Consider the following 22,233-nt stretch of genomic DNA (forward strand, 5'->3'; position numbering starts at 1 on the left):
ATATTTGAGATGTTTCTGCACCTTGGTTGAAGTCCACCTGTGGTAAATTCAGTTAACTGGACATGATTAGGAAAGACACCCCCGTATATATAAAGGTCTCACAGCTGACAATGCATATCAGAGCAAAAACCAAGCCATGAGGAGAAAGAACTACCTGTGGAGGTACATCTCTAGAAAAAGGTACAGAAACATTTTGCGCTGAAAGTTCCCAAGTGCACAGTAGGCTCCATAAATCTTAAATGGAAGAAGTTTGGAATAACCAGAACTCTTCCTAGAGCTGGCAGCTTCATTAAACTAAGTATTGGGATAGAAGAGCCTTGGTAAGAGAGGTGATCAAGAATGCAGTGGTCACTCCGGCTGAGCTCCAGCAATCCTATGTGCAGATGGGAGAAACTTCCAGAAAGTCATCCATCACTACAGAACTCCACCAATGGCAGGGTGGCCAGAAAGAAGCCTCTCCTCAGACACATGAGCAGACACATGACAGGACAGGATTCTCTGGTCTGTTAAAAGAAAGACTGAACCTTTTAGCTGCAATTCTAAGCATCATGTCTGCTCATTGCCTGCCCAATACCATCCCTACCGTGAGGTATGGTGGTGGCACAATCATGTTGTGGGGCGGTTTTTCAGTGGCTGGGACAGAGAAAGTGGTCAGGGTTGAGAGAAAGCTGACTGGTGCAAATGACAGATGAATGAAAACCTGATCCAGAGTGCTCTGGACTGCAGACTGGGCCAAAAGTTCACCTTCCAACAAGGCAATTACCCTAAGCACACAGCTAAGGCTACTTTCACACTAGCGTTCGGGGCTCCGCTTGTGAGTTCCGTTTGAAGGGGCTCACAAGCGGCCCCGAACGCATCCGTCCAGCCCTAATGCATTCTGAGTGGATGCGGATCCGCTGAGAATGCATCAGTCTGGCAGCGTTCAGCCTCCGCTCCGCTCAGCGAGCGGACACCTGAACGCTGCTTGCAGCATTCGGGTGTCCGCCTGGCCGTGCGGAGGCGAGCGGATCCGTCCAGACTTACAATGTAAGTCAATGGGGACGGATCCGCTTGAAGATGACACAATATGGCTCAATTTTCAAACGGATCCGTCCCCCATTGACTTTCAAATGTAAAGTCTGAACGGATCCGCTCAGGCTACTTTCACACTTAGAAATTTTTCTAAGTTATAATGCAGACGGATCCGTTCTGAACGGATACAAACGTCTGCATTATAGGAGCGGATCCGTCTGATAAAACATCAGACGGACCCGCTCTGAACGCTAGTGTGAAAGTAGCCTAAGACAACACAGGAGCGGCTTAGGGACAACTCTGTGAATGTCCTTGAGTGGCCCAGACAGAGCTCTCACTTGAACCCAATCACACATCTTTGGAGAGACCTGAAAATGGCTGTCCACTGACAGTAACCATCCAACTTGACATAGCTTGAGCGGACTTGCAGAAAATGATAGAAAATCCCCAAATCGGGTATGCAAACCTTGTGGCATCATACCCAAGAAGACTGGAGGATGTAACTGCTGCCAAAGGTGCTTCAACTAAGTCCTGAGTAAAGGGTCTGAATGCAAGTTATTAGTTTAAACTTTTCTGTAAATTAGTAAAGATTTCTAAAATTCTGTTTTCACTCTGTTATTTTGGGGTACTGAGTGCAGAAGGATGGGGAAAAACTTGAATTTCATTTTAGCACAAGGCTGTAACATAACAAAATGTGAGAAAAGTGAAAGGATCTGAAGGCTCTGTGTGTGTGTGTGTGTGTGTGTGCGCTGTGTATCTTAGGCCACTTTCACACTGGTGTTTTGGTTTCCATTTGTGAGATCCGTTCAGGGCTCTCACAAGCGGTCCAAAACGGATCAGTTTTCCCCTAATGCATTCTGAATGGAAAAGGATCCCCTCAGAATGCATCAGTTTGCCTCCGTTCCGTCTCCATTCTGCTTTGGAGGCGGACACTAGAACGCTGCTTGCATCGTTTTGGTGTCCATCTGACGAAACTGAGCAAAACGGATGCGTTCTGACACACAATGTAAGTCAATGGGGACGGATCCGTTTTCTATGACACAACCTGGCACAATAGAAAACGGATCCGTCCTCCATTGACTTTCAATGGTGATAAAGACGTTTCCATCTTGGCTATGTTACAGATAATACAAATGGATCCGTTCTGAACGGATGCAGACGGTTGTATTATCTGAACGGATCCGTCTGTGCAGATCCATGACGGATCCGCACCAAACGCGAGTGTGAAAGTAGCCTAACTGTAAATATTTTATGTGTCGCAACTGCATTTATAGTGGGGATTAGAGTGCAGAGAGGTGTCAGACTTCATTTTTGTTATGGCATATACTGTTTATAGTGGTCCCTCAAGTTACAATATTAATTGGTGCCAAAACCCCAAAATGTAAACTGAAGATAACAGAAATGAGAGATTAAAGAAAATACCCGTATATGCCGGCGTATAAGACGACCCCCAACTTTTCCAGTTAAAATATAGGGTTTGGGGTATACTCGCAGTATAAGACTACCCCTCCAACGCTATTTACTTTGGCATTAAGATCTGCAGGTAATTGTTGTGCAATTTTAGTCTTTTGCCTCAGTACCATATTATGCCTTTCCAAGAATCCAGTACACCAGGATCCAGTGGCCTTAAATTTGTTGCTGTGATCTGGGTTAGATTTGGCCACTGAAGTGCAAACAAACATTTTATTTCATGTCACTACATAACCGTTTTGACGATGCTCATTCAACATGTCTGCTACATGTTTTTCGAGTTCTGGCCAATGTGGGGTGCCTCTTCTTAATGCACACTTACCCCTTGGCATACTCTTTAATGCTTTTTCATTTGCTTTCCAGTCCCGAACCATCTTTTCTGTTACTCCATATTGTCTTGCAGCAGCGCAGTTATTATGTTCCCTGGTATAGTTTACAACTTTAAGTTTGAAACTGGCTTCATATTTCTTTCTTCTTGCTGGTAGAGCCATGATGGGGTCTTGACTGTTAGCCATTTGTATACTGTACTGTGTATACTGGTGCTGTACTGTATGAACCAGTAGAGATACGGGTGCTGTACTGTATGCACAGATACGGGTGCTGTACTGTATGCACAGATACGGGTGCTGTACTGTATGCACAGATACGGGTGCTGTACTGTATGCACAGATACGGGTGCTGTACTGTATGCACAGATACGGGTGCTGTACTGTATGCACAGATACGGGTGCTGTACTGTATGCACAGATACGGGTGCTGTACTGTATGCACAGATACGGGTGCTGTACTGTATGCACAGATACGGGTGCTGTACTGTATGCACAGATACGGGTGCTGTACTGTATGCACAGATACGGGTGCTGTACTGTATGCACAGATACGGGTGCTGTACTGTATGCACAGATACGGGTGCTGTACTGTATGCACAGATACGGGTGCTGTACTGTATGCACAGATACGGGTGCTGTACTGTATGCACAGATACGGGTGCTGTACTGTATGCACAGATACGGGTGCTGTACTGTATGCACAGATACGGGTGCTGTACTGTATGCACAGATACGGGTGCTGTACTGTATGCACAGATACGGGTGCTGTACTGTATGCACAGATACGGGTGCTGTACTGTATGCACAGATACGGGTGCTGTACTGTATGCACAGATACGGGTGCTGTACTGTATGCACAGATACGGGTGCTGTACTGTATGCACAGATACGGGTGCTGTACTGTATGCACAGATACGGGTGCTGTACTGTATGCACAGATACGGGTGCTGTACTGTATGCACAGATACTGGTGCTGTACTGTATGCACAGATACGGGTGCTGTACTGTATGCACAGATACGGGTGCTGTACTGTATGCACAGATACGGGTGCTGTACTGTATGCACAGATACGGGTGCTGTACTGTATGCACAGATACGGGTGCTGTACTGTATGCACAGATACGGGTGCTGTACTGTATGCACAGATACGGGTGCTGTACTGTATGCACAGATACGGGTGCTGTACTGTATGCACAGATACGGGTGCTGTACTGTATGCACAGATACTGGTGCTGTACTGTATGTACAGATACGGGTGCTGTACTGCCCAGCCCTCCCTGTCTTCAAGACGATCTGAGCGGTAGTGCGCAATGTGATACTGCTGGCACGAGAAAACCACTGAGAGCAGGGAGAGGGGGCTGCTTCAGGAGCGGCTGGCCGGGATGCAGCGCACGGTGGCTCAGCTAGAGGGTGCCTGTCCCTGAAGCTGGAGAAGGACAGCTTCTCCAGTCCGGCTAAGAAGTAAGTTTCAGCATGCCGTATACCGACATATAAGACAACACCCGGCGTATAAGACGACCCCCGACTTTTAAAGAGATTTTCATGTGTTAAAAAGTAGTCTTATACGCAGGAATATACAGTAAGAAGATTGCTAAAATAGATAACGCAAGTCCTTACATATAAGGAATGTCAGCTATAGATACATGTCAGGAATAGATGGTGGAAGCTGTAAATCCAGAGAAAAATAGAAAAGTGCAACAGCACAACAGTGGGATTATGTAGTGGTGGTGCCCGCGGAGTCAGGTAACTGTCCGTAAGTACCCCGTCACAGCAAATGAAGCTGTAAATCCCTTTTTATGATGAGGACAGGAGCCTCTTCAGGGCCTTGTATAGTTCATACATGTACCAGGAAAATAAAATGAAGCCACCGCTGACCTGGTGTCCAAAGGAGCAACTGATCCTGGCACAGACAGGGGGCAGTACAGAACATGTGGTACCGCACGGTCCTAGACAGACAGCCATTACAGGTGTATAGAATAGAAATGCCCATGTTGATTGGTTGGGTCCGAAGCACTGTATGTTGAGTACATATAGTTTCAACTTGGGCTGGGTGATCATTATTCTAAATCATTTACTACCGGGGGCGTGGCCTGACCGGGGATGTGAGAGGACGTGCAGAGCTGAGCTCCCGGCTGAACAGGGGGGCGTGGCCTGACCGGGGATGTGAGGACGTGCAGAGCTGAGCTCCCGGCTGAACAGGGGGGCGTGGCCTGACCGGGGATGTGAGGACGTGCAGAGCTGAGCTCCCGGCTGAACAGGGGGGCGTGGCCTGACCGGGGATGTGAGAGGACGTGCAGAGCTGAGCTCCCGGGTGAACATCCTGTAATCCATTCTTCTCCCCGTCCATCTGGGGCTGTAACGGCTCACCGATACAACAAAGTGCTTCCCCAGGGGTCCTGCTACCGTACCGCTCCGCCATGCGCCGTCAAAAAGCCAAAGAGAAGGAGGGAAAGGACGGTGAAAGAGCCACCCCAGCAAGGCAAGATGGCACCGGACAGTCAGTGAAGCTGCTGGATGTGGCAGCGCGACTGGAAAAGTTTGCTCACACCACTGAATCTGTTCATCATGCGCCGGTCCTGAACGCATACGCTGCCGCTGTTAAGAGGAATCCTCCAGTGCCTCCAACGCAAGATGACAACATTTCAGAAGACTCTGAGGTCAGTGATTGGCAGGATGGCCGCCTCAGCGCTTGAGCCTACTATCAAGGATGTCTTTTCAGCGGTGCTACAATGCAATAATGCAATCACTGCGCTTACTACCAATGTGGGTGGCCTGAAAGAGGATATAGGGCTACTAAGGCAAGACATGAGGCAAGTCAACCAAATGCCGCCAGTTAAAAGGGACATGCAGCGGGTGATTCACAATGTCACCATGCTCATCTCCAAAACTGACGACCTGGAAAACAGGCTGCAGCGAAATAATGTGCGCATGATTGGTGTGTCAGAACGTACCGAAGGAACAGATGCTGTTACATTTGTGGAAAAGTGGCTAACAGAAAAAATAGGAAAGGAAAAGCTGTCTCCTCTGTTTGCTGTGGAACGGGCACACAGGGTGCCGTTTCGCCCCCCACCACCAGGTGCACCACCGCGCCCTATATTGCTTAGAGTCCTCCATTTTCGTGACCGGGATGCCATTTTGAGAGGAGCAAGAGACTGCACTGATTTGTCTATTGATGGGAACCGGATCTCTTTGTTTCCTGACTTCTCACCTGACGTCCAAAAGAGGCGTGCACGTTTTATTGATGTTAAACGCAGACTGCGACTATTACAGCTTCCATATTTTATGCTATATCCTGCGAAACTGCGAGTCGTGGCGAAAGATAAAACGCACTTATTTGAGGATCCGGGTGCGGCATGTCAGTGGTTGGACTCCACTGAAAAGGATTTAAGGGAGGGCACTTAATCTGCTGATTGCCACAAGTTATTCTGCCATCACCTTCTACCTTTTGTCTATATGGACAGTTGATAAATGCGGGGTCATGTTGTTGGTTAGATGCCTGCACATAATGGTGTGGGGGGCAGACTGAGTGCTTGAGTCAATGACTTGCCCAGTACTGGAGACGGCCTTTATTAATGTTTGCACTATGTCCTTTTCATCATTATACTATAAGGGGGAGATCTGATATATGCTAGCATAGCCGGGAATGTATGCCACTTGCTAGTTTTTATTTAACGTTCCCCTTGTTTGCTATTGCATATTTGTTTGTATTCCCCAAGTTCAGGAAATTATTTTCCCCAGGGCTTCACGTGTATGTGAAATGTCTTTATTTGTTCTGTATGGGTTGGGAGGGGCTGTGAGACCTTATTGACTAGACACCAGTGGTTCTACGTGTATGACCGAGGTGAGGCTGCTTACGGTCCTGTACTGCGATGGTTTAAAAACATAAATGGGTACCCTTAGAATAGAAATCGACCAATATTGATTTTTTAGGGCCGATACCGATACTTTGTGAACTTTCAGGCCGATAGCCGATAATTTATGATAGTGTTGAATGGGAATACTTCTGGGCGGTTATGGCAAAACTAGGATTCGGCCCTGGATACATTAATTGGGTAAAATTGCTCTATAGTCAACCGAGAGCTAGGCTGCGAATAAATGGTAAGCTATCCCCAATGATGACACTGGAGAGAGGCACCAGGCAGGGGTGCCCTTTGTCACCTATCCTGTTTGCCATTGCTATTGAGCCCCTGGCTTGTATTTTGCGTTCTACGCCACTGATTCGAGGTCTGGAGAGGGGGACGGTGGAGGAAAGAGTCTCGCTATGTGCGGATGATATGTGGGTGATCTTACATCATCAATAGATCCCATTATATCGTTAATCTCAGACTTTGGCAAACGGTCTGGTTTATTAATCAATTGGAATAAGTCAGTTATTCTTCCGCTGTCCCCTCTTCCGGAATCTCTTTGCTTAGATCATGTTAACCTGAAAGTGGTCTCCTTTAAATATCTTGGAGTCACTATTTCAGTACAGCCCCGAGCTTATGTAGCGAATAACCTAGTACCACTAATGGACAGATTTAAACAGAAAGCGGCCACCTGGCATAAGCTTCCATTGTCAATGATAGGTAGAGGTAATCTTCTTAAGATGATATGGATGCAGCAATTGCTCTACATACTGCATAACTCACCAGTATGGATTCCCATGCATTATTATTATAAGTTACAGAGAATATTTAGATCCTTGTTATGGAAAAATAAAAATAGTAGAATCCGATATGAAACATTACAGCGTGGTAAAGAAGCGGGGGGACTGGCGTTACCTAACCCCTTTATATATTTCTTAGCAGCTCAGAATTGTCCAAACTGCAGGGATTTTCTGATTGGGAACGTAAAGGACTATGGAATTTAGGTCAACTATATTCACAAGGTATCCTAAAACAATTTGCACAACTTTGCACTGAATATGGCCTAGTGTCTACCCATTTCTATAAATACCTTCAGTTAAGGCACGCCATCAGTTCGCAGGATGAAGTGCGCCCCCTACAATTTGTATCACATCTCGTATAGAACCAGGTCCTGTAAAAGGAGCTATTTCGGATGCTTATAATACTTTGCTATATGAACAGCTGAAAAAATATCCGCTCAAAGTTAAGTTGAAGTGGGAGAGGGATGTGGGCCCCATCTCAGACAGCCAATGGGAAGAAGTCCTTGCACAGATTCCTACTCTAACCCCTAGCGAAGCGGCTAGACTGTCTCAACTCTATATGATACACAGGGTATATAGAACTCCAATCTTCTTATGGAAGGTGGGATATAGATCTGACTCCAAGTGTCCGAATGTGGGGAAGAAGGGGCCGGATTGCTCCATATGCTGTGGAATTGCAGTGCGCTACAGGGCTATAGGACGGATATAATCAATTTATTAAACAAAATTTATAGCGCTAATTATAAACTGGATCCTAGGTTTTGCTTGCTTGGTATGTTAGATTCGGATAACTTGCCACCAAATGTTCCAATTGGAATCAACAGAATCTTATATCAGGCACGCAAAACCCTAGCTGCTAAATGGATACAGCCTCTTCCCCCAAGCATATCGGAATTCATTACCAGAATGAATACAGTCATAAGATTGGAAAGAGGAGTATACATGAAGCGTAATAGCATGTCGAAATTTGATACCGTTTGGGGCCCCTGGATTGACAGATCTGGAGTTTGTAGTACATGGCTATCTAGTCTGAGGATCTTCTCGGGCTAGCCCGGGAGGGGAGAGATGGGGCTGATTGTGTTTGTTTAAGCCTAGTGTGCTGAAGCTTTATAGTGCATAGGTGACGTCATGGTCTGTTACTAAAACAAATAGGCATAAACATGTGTAAGACCTATCTACTCACAACAAGGTCTCACAGTGGGTGCGGGAGGGGAGTTTGGTTGTTGGATCTTTATGTTAAGGATCCTGTTTATTGACTATCCTGTTTTGTACAATGAGTATTTTTGCACTGTGTTGAACATAATATATGACACAAGAATTGTAAAATTATATTGTTTATTTTTACAAAATAATAAAAATTTATCTGATTTAAAAAAAAATCATTTACTACCGGCTGGTGTAGATTTCAGTCTGGCACACGTACTGCAGGCGGCACCATAAATTAACTGCCTCCTCCAGCGGTGCAGGGCCCCACTCCTGTCTTGATAAATCAAGGCTACTGTGCCTCTTGGGTAATTGAATGGAGGGATGAAAGAATACAGCCAAGTCCATGAGCAGAGCCCTCCCAGCCTCACTACACCACTGTATATACAGAAGCCCGGCAATCAAAGCTGTGCTACTTTTGTGCCATTCTGGCCGGTAGATGTATGTTTCTGTATCTGTAATATGTAGATGGGGGCCAACCAGCCAGTGTCAAGGACTGACTGAGATTTGTCAAATCACGCTTTTCCACCTATTTTTATATAAGGTTTAGAGTTTATTTTAACTAAATATCACCCTGTCCATTTTAAAGACATTATTTGAACAGTATATGAAAGCACACAGAAAGGCTTTGTGTAACCTAGGCTTAATTGACAACCGGGTGCTACCATTCCCTACACTGTCCCTACACAGCGTGATGCAGCCAGCTAGTATATAAGGACCCATGTAAGCCCAATATGTAAGGAAACACCGCTGTGAGAAGGGGAATGGTGACAGACAGTTGTCAATTTGTTCATACATTTCTAAGAGGAATACCAGAGGAACAGCACAATAATGAGTTCTAAGAAAATATGCTCCAGTGTTATTTCATGGGGAATGCATGCATTTACTAAAACAGACTTGCCAGGAGAGCGGACATGGTGTTAAGGTGTCCAAATACAGACGTGAGATATGTAAGCAATTCTGGCAAAAATTTTAGTAATATAGCTTAAAATGTGGTGGATGGCCCCAAGTTAGGAGAGGGGCCGAATAAATGAACTGCTCCATATCCTAGAAGCCCCCAATCTGGCAGTGCCTGCACGTCAAGTATTTTCGGACAGGCTGAAGCTCCTGCATCTGTTCTAATGAGACCTCAATCACAATGGCTGGGACTGCCACCAATCTTGGCAGTACGATGAGGCAGCTATACAGTGCACACATCAGCACTGCCCTCTATACACACTGCAATGCATACTTACAGAGAATGAAGCATCAGAGTCTATTTGATATTTGGCTGCTATTCCAAAGCGCGTGTTGCTGTTTCCTGCTGTCCATGCCAAGTTTATGGCAGTTTCCAATTTATCATTCACTTTCTGATATACCGAGCCTCCAAATTCAGTACCGTCGTTCCTGTTGGCAACATCTTCTATTAATCAATAGACATACATAGCTTGTGAGCAGCGAGGGGATCAGAACTACAACTTCAGTAAATTCCTATATATACAAAAGGTCCAATCTATAATGTGTGTGTCTGTACTTTGGCCATCCTCTTTTGTGAAAGATGTAATCTGGTTTTATCTTTCAATATAATCCCGCCTGAGATAAGTGTGCTCCACCATCAGCTGCTAATGCTGCAGCCTCGAGCAAGCTACAGTGCTGCGGGCCTCCTGAGATACGCAACCTGTCCGAGTTACATTCTAGGAGGAATTTCTAAGGCTACTTTCACACTAGCGGTTTTACTGGATCCGGCAGGGTTCAGAAAGAACACTTCTGTTACTGATAATACAAGCATCTGCATCTTTAACCTATCCAAGACGGATCAGTCATGAACTCCATTGAAAGTCAATGGGGGACAGATCCCCATTGACTTGCATTGTGGGTCATGACGGATCCATTTTGCTCCGCATCCCATGATGCAGTTTGCTCTCCGGTATGAGAACGGAACTAAATGCATTTTGAAGCATTCCGTTCTGTTCAGTTACGTTTTGTTCCCATTGTCAATAAATGGGGACAAAACGGAACTCAATACCGGAAAATATTAACGCTAGTGTGAAAGTAGCCTTACAGTGACCATAGACAGCATCATTAACCTAAAAAAAAAAAAAGCATATGGAGCTAATCAAAGATATTAGTGAATATATTTATATTGACATGGTTTTTATGTTTAGTTTTTTTTTTTTAGTTTTTTTTATGCAAGAGGCCCATTTCTCATTACAAAATGCTGTATGTCCAAAAATATAAATAACAAAATTACACATAATTGGTAACTTCACTATAAAACAAATGTATTATTTATCCAGTATAATGAACACCATAAAAAGAAAAAAACAATACCATAGTTACATTTTTCCCTGCTCATTCCATCAAAAAATAGAATAAATGATCGAAAATGTTATATGTGCCTCAAAATGGTACTCATCACCCCTACAGATCATAAAGTAAAAAAGGTTATGGCTCTTAGGGCTCATACACACAGCCGTTGCCAGGGCCATTCCCTGCATTGGGGACTGCAATTTACGGTCCCCAATGCACAGGAAACATCTGTATGGCTTCCGCAGACTGATCCAGGCCCATTCAATTTGAAAAGATCAGTGATCCATCTGCAAAAAATAAAATAAAATATAGAGCATGGACTTTATAGTGCTTCCGTTCTGAACCTTCCGGATTGTGTACCCAATGCCATGCAAAAACACCCGGGGCCCGTTCGTGTGCATGAGCCCTTGGAATATAGTAACATACAATGTTTTTTATTTTTTTTGTGTGCAAAAGTAATAAAGCATAAAAACTATATAAATTTGGCATTGCTGTAATTGTACCGCAAGAGGAACACCGTAAAAACAAAACCCAAAAAACAACAGCAGTTTTGTTTTTATTTTTTTTTAACCAATAGCAATATAAAAATAATGTTCTGACTGGATGTGAGGGGCAACAAGGACACTTTCTATCAGACAATTTTGATAAATGAGGTCCATACTGTAGGGATTGATGACATTTACGTCAAGTAGAGGTTTAGGGGCAGATTTATCAAAACTGTTAGGCCTCTTTCACACAGGCGAGGTGAACGCATTGCACCTGCACTGAATACTGACCCATTCATTTCTATGGGGCTGTGCACATGAGCGGTGATTTTCACGCATCACTTGTGTGTTGCGTGAAAATCGCAGCATGCTCTATATTGTGCGTTTTCCAAGCAACGCAGGCCCCATAGAAGTGAATGGGACTGCGTGAATATCGCAAGCATGTGCGGATGTGGTGCGATTTTCACGCGCGGTTGCTAGGAGACGATCGGGATGGAGACCCAATCATTATTATTTTCCCTTATAACATGGTTATAAGGGAAAATAATAGCATTCTTAATACAGAATGCATAGGGCTGGAGGGGTTAAAAAAAAAAAAAAAAAATTATTTAACTCACCTTAATCCACTTGTTTGCGCAGCCCGGATTCTCTTCTGTCTTCATCTTTGCTGTGCACAGGAAAAGGACCTGTGGTGACGTCACTACACTCATCACATGGTCCGTCACATGATCCATCACCATGGTAAAAGAATCATGTGATGGACCATGTGATGAGCGCAGTGATGTCATCAAAAGGTACTATTCCTCAAAGAAGAAGACAGAAGAGAAGCCAGGTTGCGCGAACAAGTGGATTAAGGTGAGTTAAAATTATTTTTTATTTATTTTTAACCCCTCCAGCCCTATTGTACTATGTATTCTGTATTAAGAATGCTATTATTTTCCCTTATAACCATGTTAGAAGGTAAAATAATCCAATCTACACAATACCTAACCAAAACCCAAACTTCTGTGGAGAAGTTTGGGTTTGGGTACCAAACATGCCGATTTTTCTCACGCGCATGCAAAACGCATTACAATGTTTTGCACTTGCGCAGAAAAATCCCGCATGTTCCCGCAACACACCCGCATCTTTTTCCGCAACGCCCGTGTGAAACCAGCCTTAGAGAAATCAACAGCAACCAATCCTGGGACAGCTTTCATTTCACTAGTGCAGTTAAAGAATTGAAAGCTGAGCTCTTGTTGGTTGTTTTAGTTGTCTTTTTAGACAGTTTTGATAAATGAGGCCCCTACAGTAGGGAATGCTGTTTCAATTAATTCACCTGAAGCTTTCCATAATAAACCTTAGAGCTACTTACACATTGGTGTGCAACTGGAATTCATCAGTTTTATATCCAACAGCAAAGTTGCTTTGTGAGACTCTAGACTTTGCAGATTCAAAAGTCATCTGGTAGCCAGCTAGCCAGCCCTCATAGCCAAACACCACAGCACCGCGTACAGATGGACCGGCGATATCAAAGTCCATATCACAGCCCGCGTTAATGTGCTCTCGCTTGTAGGCACTCTTAATCTTTGCATTCTTCTTTCTAAATAGTGATAGAAAACAAGACAGTCAAGTTGTTCTTTAGGAAGGCACGGGGAAAGCATAAGGTACAGTAAAATCACACATGCTGCCAACACACCTAGAAGAAATGGCCGAACTGGACCTTTTCCACCAACCATCGATTGAGAATAATATGCAAACAATTGTTCGTGATGGCAGACTATGGCAGACTATGGCAGGAGTCAGCGGCCTCCAACACTCCAGCTGCTGTTAAACTCCTAACATGCTACATTCACTTTTTGGGGAGTTTTGAGGACAGTCGAGCAAGTGTGCATTCTGGGAAACCCTGCCAGGTTGGGCGTTTCCATTCCATGTCCTGGCCGGTCAAGATATAATGTGCGCGGCCAAGTTTAGAATAGAATTTTCCATACCATACACATGATACTGATAATGGTGCAGGGAGCAGTCCGAAGAATACATGCTATATAGGAGTAGCGGATAATGTCTGAATAGATCATGGGACGGGCAGTCACAGTGTGCAGACCAGTGTGGCAAAGTCATCACTTGTGCTTCCATCACTCTCCGATTACCTGAACAGATTTTGGAATTAGTGCCCCTTTCCTTATATTTCAGGTATATCAATATACTGTATTATCTAATATCTAATATATAAATTATTAGAGAGAGGGAGAGAGAGATAATAGAGATATAATCGATAGAGAACAGACTAGAAAAAATATAATTGAGGATAGACTACACGTACCAAGATTAATTTTAGAAAAAAAGTAGAATTTAACGTGCTTACTAAAAACGATACCTAATAGAGATATAATAGATAGATAGATATACACACACCCCTCCCTAAGTGTTGTCCTGTTTCTAACAGAAATACTGCCACCATGTGGTTGGATGACTATGTGACACTCTAAGGGCATTGACTGCTTCTTAAAGATCAGGCAGAGCGCTCATGCAGAGCTCTGCTAGATCAATGAAAGAGTTGCCTCTGCACACTTCTTTCTCCCTGCCTGATCTGCGTGAAACACAGCTATATCCATGCTGAAAGATCCTAAGGTACAGTGAAAGGGGATAAGTATCATTTTGTGTTAAAAACGATGAGATGGGGAAGCCCCTAGAAGTTGAATAGTGTGTACTGGGCATAATTATAATGGAGCAATTTCCACACCTATTTACCAAGTAAGAAATCAATTGTTAGGACAAATTCAAAACACAAATATAGCAAGCTCAAGAAGCCATGATAACAGAACAAGCATGTAGCATTCAAAATCAATACATGCAATTTTATCACAGATTAAACGTGTAGACGGAAACAAACTGATGAAAGGTATGGTAATATAGGTATATAGGTTAGGGTCCTAGAGGTGAACCTGGGTATGGTGAGCCTGCTCTTCAATTTGCAAGTGCCAAACAGTTCATAGAATTCAACAGATGGCCATAAGTACGTGTGCCCCTCTTTACTAAAGTCTACGAGGGTTAGGTAAGGAGCGGAGCAAACAGTGCCACTCCCCATAAGAGGCGTAAGAGCCAATAATCACTGCTATTATGGGTAAAAAGACAAAAGAAATCTACTGGAAAAGTCACTGACCATACTGGATAAAGCCCAGACAAAACTACAGCTATAACACCATTAGAAGCTTGTGAAGGGACAAACTGCCATAGTTTCAATACAGACTAGCAGAAAATGTAGAGCTGACAATACATGTAAGACACCTAGCTGCCTTGTGATTGCTATTCTATTCTGCCCACTATTTCCATGGACGGGAAATTATGAGAGAGAAAGAAAGAGAGAGAGAGAGAGAGAGAGAGAGAGAGAGAGAGAGAGAGAAAGAGAGAGAGAGAGAGAGAAAAAGAAAAAGAGAAAGAGAGAGAGAGAGAGAGAGAAAAAAAAAAAGAAAAAGAAAAAAAAAAAAAAAAAAAAAAAAAAAAAAAAAAAAAAAAAAAAAAAAAAAGAGAGAGAGAGAGAGAGAGAGAGAGAGAGAGAGAGAGAGAGAGAGAGAAAGAGAAAAAGAGAAAGAGAAAAAGAGAAAGAGAAAAAGAGAAAGAGAAAAAGAGAAAGAGAAAAAGAGAAAGAGAAAGAGAAAAAGAGAAAAAGAGAAAGAGAAAGAGAAAAAGAGAAAGAGAAAAAGAGAAAAAGAGAAAGAGAAAAAGAGAAAGAGAAAAAGAGAAAGAGAAAGAGAAAAAGAGAAAGAGAAAGAGAAAAAGAGAAAGAGAGAGAAAAAGAGAAAGAGAAAGAGAAAAAGAGAAAGAGAAAAAGAGAAAAAGAGAAAGAGAAAAAGAGAAAGAGAAAAAGAGAAAGAGAAAGAGAAAAAGAGAAAGAGAAAAAGAGAAAGAGAAAAAGAGAAAGAGAAAAAGAGAAAGAGAAAAAGAGAAAGAGAAAGAGAAAGAGAAAAAGAGAAAGAGAAAAAGAGAAAGAGAAAAAGAGAAAGAGAAAAAGAGAAAGAGAAAGAGAAAGAGAAAAAGAGAAAGAGAAAGAGAAAGAGAAAAAGAGAAAGAGAAAAAGAGAAAGAGAAAAAGAGAAAGAGAAAGAGAAAAAGAGAAAGAGAAAAAGAGAAAGAGAAAAAGAGAAAGAGAAAGAGAAAGAGAGAGAGAGAAAGATTTATTGTAGTGAAAGGTCCTCTTTAAAACGCTTCAGTTTTGTCCCCATTCACTGTCAAAACTGAACTGGACGAAACAAGAAATACACATGCTGATTGGTAGAGAACAAAAGGCACCCAAAATGTGTGAATAAGAGCAAGGGGTCATAAAATGCTAAAATAACTGGTTGACCAAGATTCAGTTTCTGGGCAGGCCCACCGACTCTCATAACCGATATGGGGCGTTGGCAAGGATGGGGGTTGAGAGCTTTCAAGGAATAAAAGATCCATGCTTTGGGATATATGGGGGAAGGTGGAGAAAGAGAGGACTGGAGAGGGCAGAGGAGAGACAAGGATTGGAGGCACATGTGTGCTAACTATAAACTGTAAGGAATTTTAATGTTGAGTTAAAGTAGCATTATATTGTATCCTGGAAATTGCTAGTAATTATAATTGATGTTATGTGTGTATAAGTCTATGTAATATTTATTTCTTTTTGTTCCACTGTAACTCCATATATACTCATCAATAACTATAGTATCAATTTTCTACACTATACAATATATTTTTTTTTCTACGTTCACTCTTGTGTCTCATTTATTGCATCCAACTTTCGAATCAGACCCAGTAAGAGGGTGTAATATATATAGTATATATTTATATATAATAATTTCTTACACATTCATTGTCAATGGGGCCAAAACTGAACTGAACGGAGTGCACCAGAATGTATTCCGTTCCGTTTGGTTGCGTCCCCATCGCGGACAGAATAATGCTGCAAGCAGCGTTTTTCTATCCGTGATGTGGTGCGGAGCAAGACAGATCCGTCCTGACACACAATGTAAGTCAATGGGGACGGATCCGTTTTCTCTAAAACAATAATACAACCGGATCTGTTCATGACGGATGCATCCGTTTGTCATATTGTAATGGAAGCGTTTTTGTAGATCCATGACGGTTCTGCAAAAACCGCTAATGTGAAAGTTGCCTTAGAAAGAGATTGGTATGTCCTATATGATGTCTTCTTTTCATTTATTACATTAGTCATCAAGAAAACCCCTTTAAGGGGCAGATCGGCTGTTTGAAAATAATAAAGACTGCTGCAGGCACATCAAATGACAGCGTCACCAATATTGACCTTAGTATTCCGATTATGAAATATAGATACATTGCTCACCAGGATATCACGCACTACATCGATCAATAAAGATATTAGCAAGCAAGGAGCCTGGTGTAGACACAGTCACTTCTTACCCAGTATTAGGCGAGAACGATGAGTCAAAGGTCAACTTCAGTCCTTTAGTAAGCTGAACAGAAAAGAAATTAGCCAGTTGCATTTCTATTTGTCAGATACAGTAATGTGCACCTACTGTCAGGTCTCCTTACCTGATCTTCTACAGTGATCTCGGTGCCCAGCGTGTTATCAGTGTTCCACTTCTCTGTGAATGTCAGTCCATACTCTGACCACTTGTATTTGGTTTCCAGGCTGCCACTGACTTTGCTGGTTTCTGCATTTGCTGAACCCGAGCTTGTAAATTCCTGGATAAGCAAGAAATATGTTTACAGCAATCTAGGTATGCATCTCATAAATGTATTAACCTTGTCAGTACCTGTCTCACCTTGAGCGCTCAAATTCATTCAATTCTACAGCTCTTAAAGCTGGATTATACAGGACAATTACAGTCCTCACCAGTGCCAACAATGTATTACCTGGAGTCATTTTGCTTGGATGGGATCCGTATTTGTAGAAAGCTATTCCTGCTACCAAAATAAAAAAACTTAAAGGGGCTTTCCAAGACTTTATAACTGATGACCGATCCTATCCTGATTACTCCACCCATAGAGGACGATTGACAGTCTTCTGGATACATATGCAGGGAGAGCTGTCAATCATCCTGTGTGGGCAGGGTAATCGGGACTCTCACCATCTCTCCTAGGAGTCCTGGAAGGAGTTCTATTGCTTTCTACTACAAACTAAATAAACCTATATATCACAGAGTTCAGCCTCTCCTCCTCTACCACATCACATGACAGGTTCACTTTAAAACACCATGGTTTTAAGTAGATGCCCTGTTACACGACTAGATAATTGTAAAATCAAGTGAAGCAATTCATTATGTAGTATAAAAGCACTGAATGATCGAACAAGTGATAATTGTATAGTCTGTCATTCTTGTGGTAACCAGGTTCCTTTACAGCACAGGCTATTTCACAACTGATCTATTACCCGATGCTCTGCATATCTAAAGGGTTGCCGTTTGAACGTTAAAGGGCATCTGTCAGCAGATTTGTACTAATCAAACTGGCTGACCTGTTCCATGTGCGCTTGGCAGCTGAAGGCATCTGTGTTGGTCCCATCTTCATATGTGTCTGCATTTCTGGGAAAAATGAGCCTCTAGGAGCAATGGGGAAGAGAGCTGAGCCTCTAGGTGTAATGGCAACGCCCCCATTGCTCCTAGAGGACCATTTGCATGAATTAAAACATAATGTTTCTCAGGAATGCGGGCACATATGAACATGGGACCAACACAGATGCCTTCAGCTGCCAAGCGCCCATGTAATAGGTCAGCCAGTTTCATAGGTACAAATCTGCTGGCGGATGCCTTTTAACTAGTGATGAGTGAACCTGTGTTTCAAGTTCGGATGATCTAAACATTCAGTTATGGATTCCGCTACCACAGATCATAACATATGGTCCGTTGGTAGCAGAATCCCTAACTGAATTCTTAGATAATCCGAACCTTGTACGCCAAACTTGAAACACAAGTCCGCTCATCCCTACCTTTAACTACTTGAATAAGGACTCATTTGTTGCTTGATCAAATGAGTTATCTACTTGTGTAAAGAGGCCTTAAGAAATCATATATAGCGTTCCCTCGCGTTACAACTGTCAGGATACAATCTTTTCCACATACAAGGGTCTTTCCTGAGTCATCATGACTTGAAACCAGACTGAACATATAGGGGGTCATTTATCAAACTGGTGTGAAGTAGAACTGGCTTAGTTGCCCAGAGCAACCAATCAGCTATTTCTTTGACCAATTCCACATTAAGATGGTTATTTCAACTCACCAATCCATTTTCAGATTTTGTTTTCAAGTCAAGCCTTATGAAGCCAAACCCTAAAAGAGAATATATTAGGAAACAATTATATGACTTATGGATTAGAAAATCAATGTCAAGAAAGTAACGGCAACATTTTATATGGTAAGCCTTTTCTAAAGGACAGCACCCACTGCAGTCAGAAAAGAAAGGCCCTCATCCATGGCACCTCCCAAATACCTACAAAATGATTCCTTTACTCAGGCATTAATGGGTCGTGAGAGTTTTTTGTAAATGTTTTTCTAATTTTGCCCAATAAAAAAACATATTAACATCTTCATTTCTCCATTTATGAAGGTATATGAGGGCTTTTTTTTTTTTTTTCTTTTTAAGGACAACTTGTAGTTTTCATTTGATCACTTTTAACAAGACCGCCGCTTTCTGCAACCATTTTTAAAAAAATCACAAATACACGTGTTCCGGAATTTTTGGGTCAAACTGAATGATAAATCTCCGCTTGTTTGCACTCTTTGTGACGCACAATGAATAAAAAACAGCAATTTTGGCACTTCTTAGATTTTTTTGTCTCCTTTTTCTCAACCTTATGGCAGCTTTTTTTGGTTCCAGTAAGGGACTTCAACATGCAATATACTAGATAAGATAAGATGCCTTTATTGTCACTGTACAATACAATACTGTAACAACTTACCATATCCTTTGGTGAATATATCTCGGGCAGATTTACCCAAATCAGCATAGGACGGAGGTATGGCCATTTTCTACTGAAAAAAAAAAACAGGGAAAATATGAATATATTAATAGATAAGCCCGCCCAGGGAGCCGCCCAAGCTCCCCTGATGGCAGTAGGCCGGGTACATAACCATCTGATGCTCTCAGGAGCATCAGGTACTTCCACACAGGCCGCATGGTGGCACATATGTAATGATAGCGGATGCACACGCCACACGGTAGCAGAGCGCTGTAATGCGGAGCTTATTCACATTCATTCCACATCGGTTGGCATGCCATGTAAAGTATACAGTGTGTATATATTCTCCCATAGACACATTTAAGAAGTCACGTATAGCACTGCTGCAAATCAGCACAAACACTGAAAAAAATGGAGGAAATTAAGATGAAGCAAAGCTAAAGCTCCTCTGTCCAAGCAGAATGTCAGGAATGATTCATCACACATGCATGGCTTGCTCCTCCTAATGCCTTCTGGGTAATCTGCCCTTTTACAGTCTAGCAGGAAATCGAGCCAGATGTGCGTGGTACACCTGTCACACAGCCCTGTGCTCATGTGAATCTTCTGTATAATCCATACCAATTATACCGTTCTGACCACCTGGTGGACGTGCATGTCTGCATGGTTTTCAATCCATTATTAACCGATTGTTGACCGATGATGCTGGTTTGTCAATATACAGCAACAATGGATGTATCAACAGTCAACCTGACACCATGCATGTCCACACCCGCCTGAACTGCATCTCAGCCAACACCCTAAGGGTGCCGACACACGCTCAGGCTTTTTGATGCAGTTTTTGAAGCTACAATCAGGTGTGGATCATAACAGAAGAGAAAGTATTAGGGCAAATACTGCTTCTCCCCTTTTTTTAATGCACTGCATAAAAAAAAAACTCTGTGAAAGTACCCTTAAAGATAAAGTACAGGGAAGCAGCGGTGCACCTAGCCTTTCTGCTGCTTGAGGTGAAAACTGAAACGACACCTCCCCTTCAGCCCGACTGTTAACCCCTAAGTACATGTACGGCGCAGATGTCTGTGACTTAAGGACCAGCGCTGTACATGTATGGCGCGGTGATCGGGCGGGTGCAGGAGCTGCGCCCGCCTGATCTGCGGCAGGGGTCCAGCAATCACTGATAGCCAGACCCCTGCCGGCGCATTAACCCTTGATGTGCCGCGGTCCGCGCTGACCGCGGCACGTGCGATGTATGGGGAGGGAGCTGCCATCGGGTCCCCGTGCTGCTGTGACGGGGACCTGATGGCAGGGAAGGCGGCCCCATATTACATTCAGTAATACACTTACAGCCAATGCTTTACAATACAGAAGTATTGTAAAGCATTGTAAAGTGGATCAGACCCCCACAAGTTGGAAGTCCCAGAGTGGGACAAAAAATAAAAGTGAAAAAATAAAAGTGAAAAAACAGAAAAATTAAAAGTTTCAAGTAAAAAAAAAAAAGCATCCTTTTCCCAAAATAAAATACAATTTTTTTTGTAAAAAATAGAGAAAAAAAGAAAAGTAGACATATTAGGTATCGCCGTGTCCGTATCGACCGGCTCTATAAAAATATCACATGACCTAACCCCTCAGATGAACACCGTCAAAAAAATAAAAACTGTGCTAAAAAAAACTTTTTTGTCACCTTACATCACTAAAAGTGGAACACCAAGCGATCAAAAAGGCGTATGCCCCCCAAAATAGTACCAATCTAAATGAGCCCCTACCTAAGACAATCGCCCAAAAAATAAAAAAAATAACTATGGCTCTCAGAATATGGAGACACTTTTTTTTGTTTCAAAAATGCTGTTATTGTGTAAAACTTAAGTAAATAAAAAAAGTATACATATTAGCTATTGCCGCGTTCGTAACAACCTGTTCTATAAAAAATACCACATGACCTAACCCCTCAGGTGAACACCGTAAAAAAAAAAAATATAAAAATGGTGTTAAAAAAGCCCTTTTTTGTCACCTTACATCACAAAAAATTTAATAGCAAGCAATCAAAATGTGATATGCACCCCAAAATAGTGCCAATCAAACCGTCAACTCATCCCGCAAAAATGATACCCTACCTAAGACAATCGCCCAAAAACTGAAAAAACTATGGCTCTCAGAATATGGAGACACTCAAACATGATTTTCTTTTGTTTCAAAAATGATATTATGTAAAACTGAAACAAACAACCAAAAAAAGTAGTCATATTTGGTATTGTCGCATCCGTAACAACCTGCTCTATAAAAATACCACATGATCTAACCTGTCAGATGAACGTTGTAAATAAAAAATAAAGACGGTGCCAAAACAACTATTTCCATCTGATCCACCATGATGGCCACAATGAGATTGACCCTTGACCTCTGTAGGGGCAGGAACACACAGTAAAGGCTAACATAGCAGCAACATCCGTAGCTAGGGCCATGTATATCTGGTTGGGAGAACTGGATGAGCATCTTAAAAACAAAATCTCAAGAGAAGAGATCAAAGATTCTATCCCTTTACTTAGATCCACTACGGCCTTCTTAGCCGACCGTAGGGCCTTATGGATGAAAGCCTGGTGTGGTGACAAGGCTTCAAAGGCTAAGTTATGTTCAATCCCCTTCTCAGGAGAGTTTGTTTTTGGCGCTACACTAGACAAAATATTGGAAAGGGCTGCGGATAAGAAGAAAGGTTTTCCGGAGGATAGGGATCAAAAGAAGAAACCCTTTCAGCAGTTTCAACCCCCTCAGAGATCATATAGAGGAAAAGGTAAAGGGGGCCTATGGAGCTACCCCAAAGGGGGAAGAGGAAAGGATTTCATCCTTAACTCTCAAAACAGACAGTCTAGTAAACAGTGACGCCAAGGTGGGTGACAGACTGTTAGGTTTTCTATCTTCATGTAAGCA

The 22,233-nt window shown here is 42.6% G+C and overlaps 1 protein-coding gene across 4 annotated transcripts in view; it reads right to left on the bottom strand.

Annotated features, from left to right (window-relative positions):
- Positions 1–22,233, bottom strand: part of VDAC1 (voltage dependent anion channel 1) — a 59,067-nt gene that overhangs the window by 14,953 nt on the left and 21,881 nt on the right. Inside the window, exons 2-8 of one of the 4 annotated variants that reach the window (XM_040442405.1) lie at positions 21,089–21,104; positions 19,315–19,400; positions 18,636–18,685; positions 16,950–17,102; positions 16,818–16,870; positions 12,788–13,015; positions 9,895–10,045 (exon numbers count right to left, since the gene is read on the bottom strand). In XM_040442405.1, coding sequence (XP_040298339.1) covers positions 9,895–10,045; positions 12,788–13,015; positions 16,818–16,870; positions 16,950–17,102; positions 18,636–18,685; positions 19,315–19,381 — 702 coding nt within the window. In that variant the 5' untranslated portion in view covers positions 19,382–19,400; positions 21,089–21,104. Of the gene's footprint in view, positions 1–9,894; positions 10,046–12,787; positions 13,016–16,817; positions 16,871–16,949; positions 17,103–18,635; positions 18,686–19,314; positions 19,404–21,088; positions 21,105–22,233 lie in introns of those variants that run through there. The other 3 variants (XM_040442389.1, XM_040442397.1, XM_040442413.1) reach the window with 3 other exon arrangements.

This window comes from Bufo bufo, chromosome 1 (genome assembly GCF_905171765.1).
Source record: "Bufo bufo chromosome 1, aBufBuf1.1, whole genome shotgun sequence".
NCBI lineage: Eukaryota > Metazoa > Chordata > Amphibia > Anura > Bufonidae > Bufo > Bufo bufo.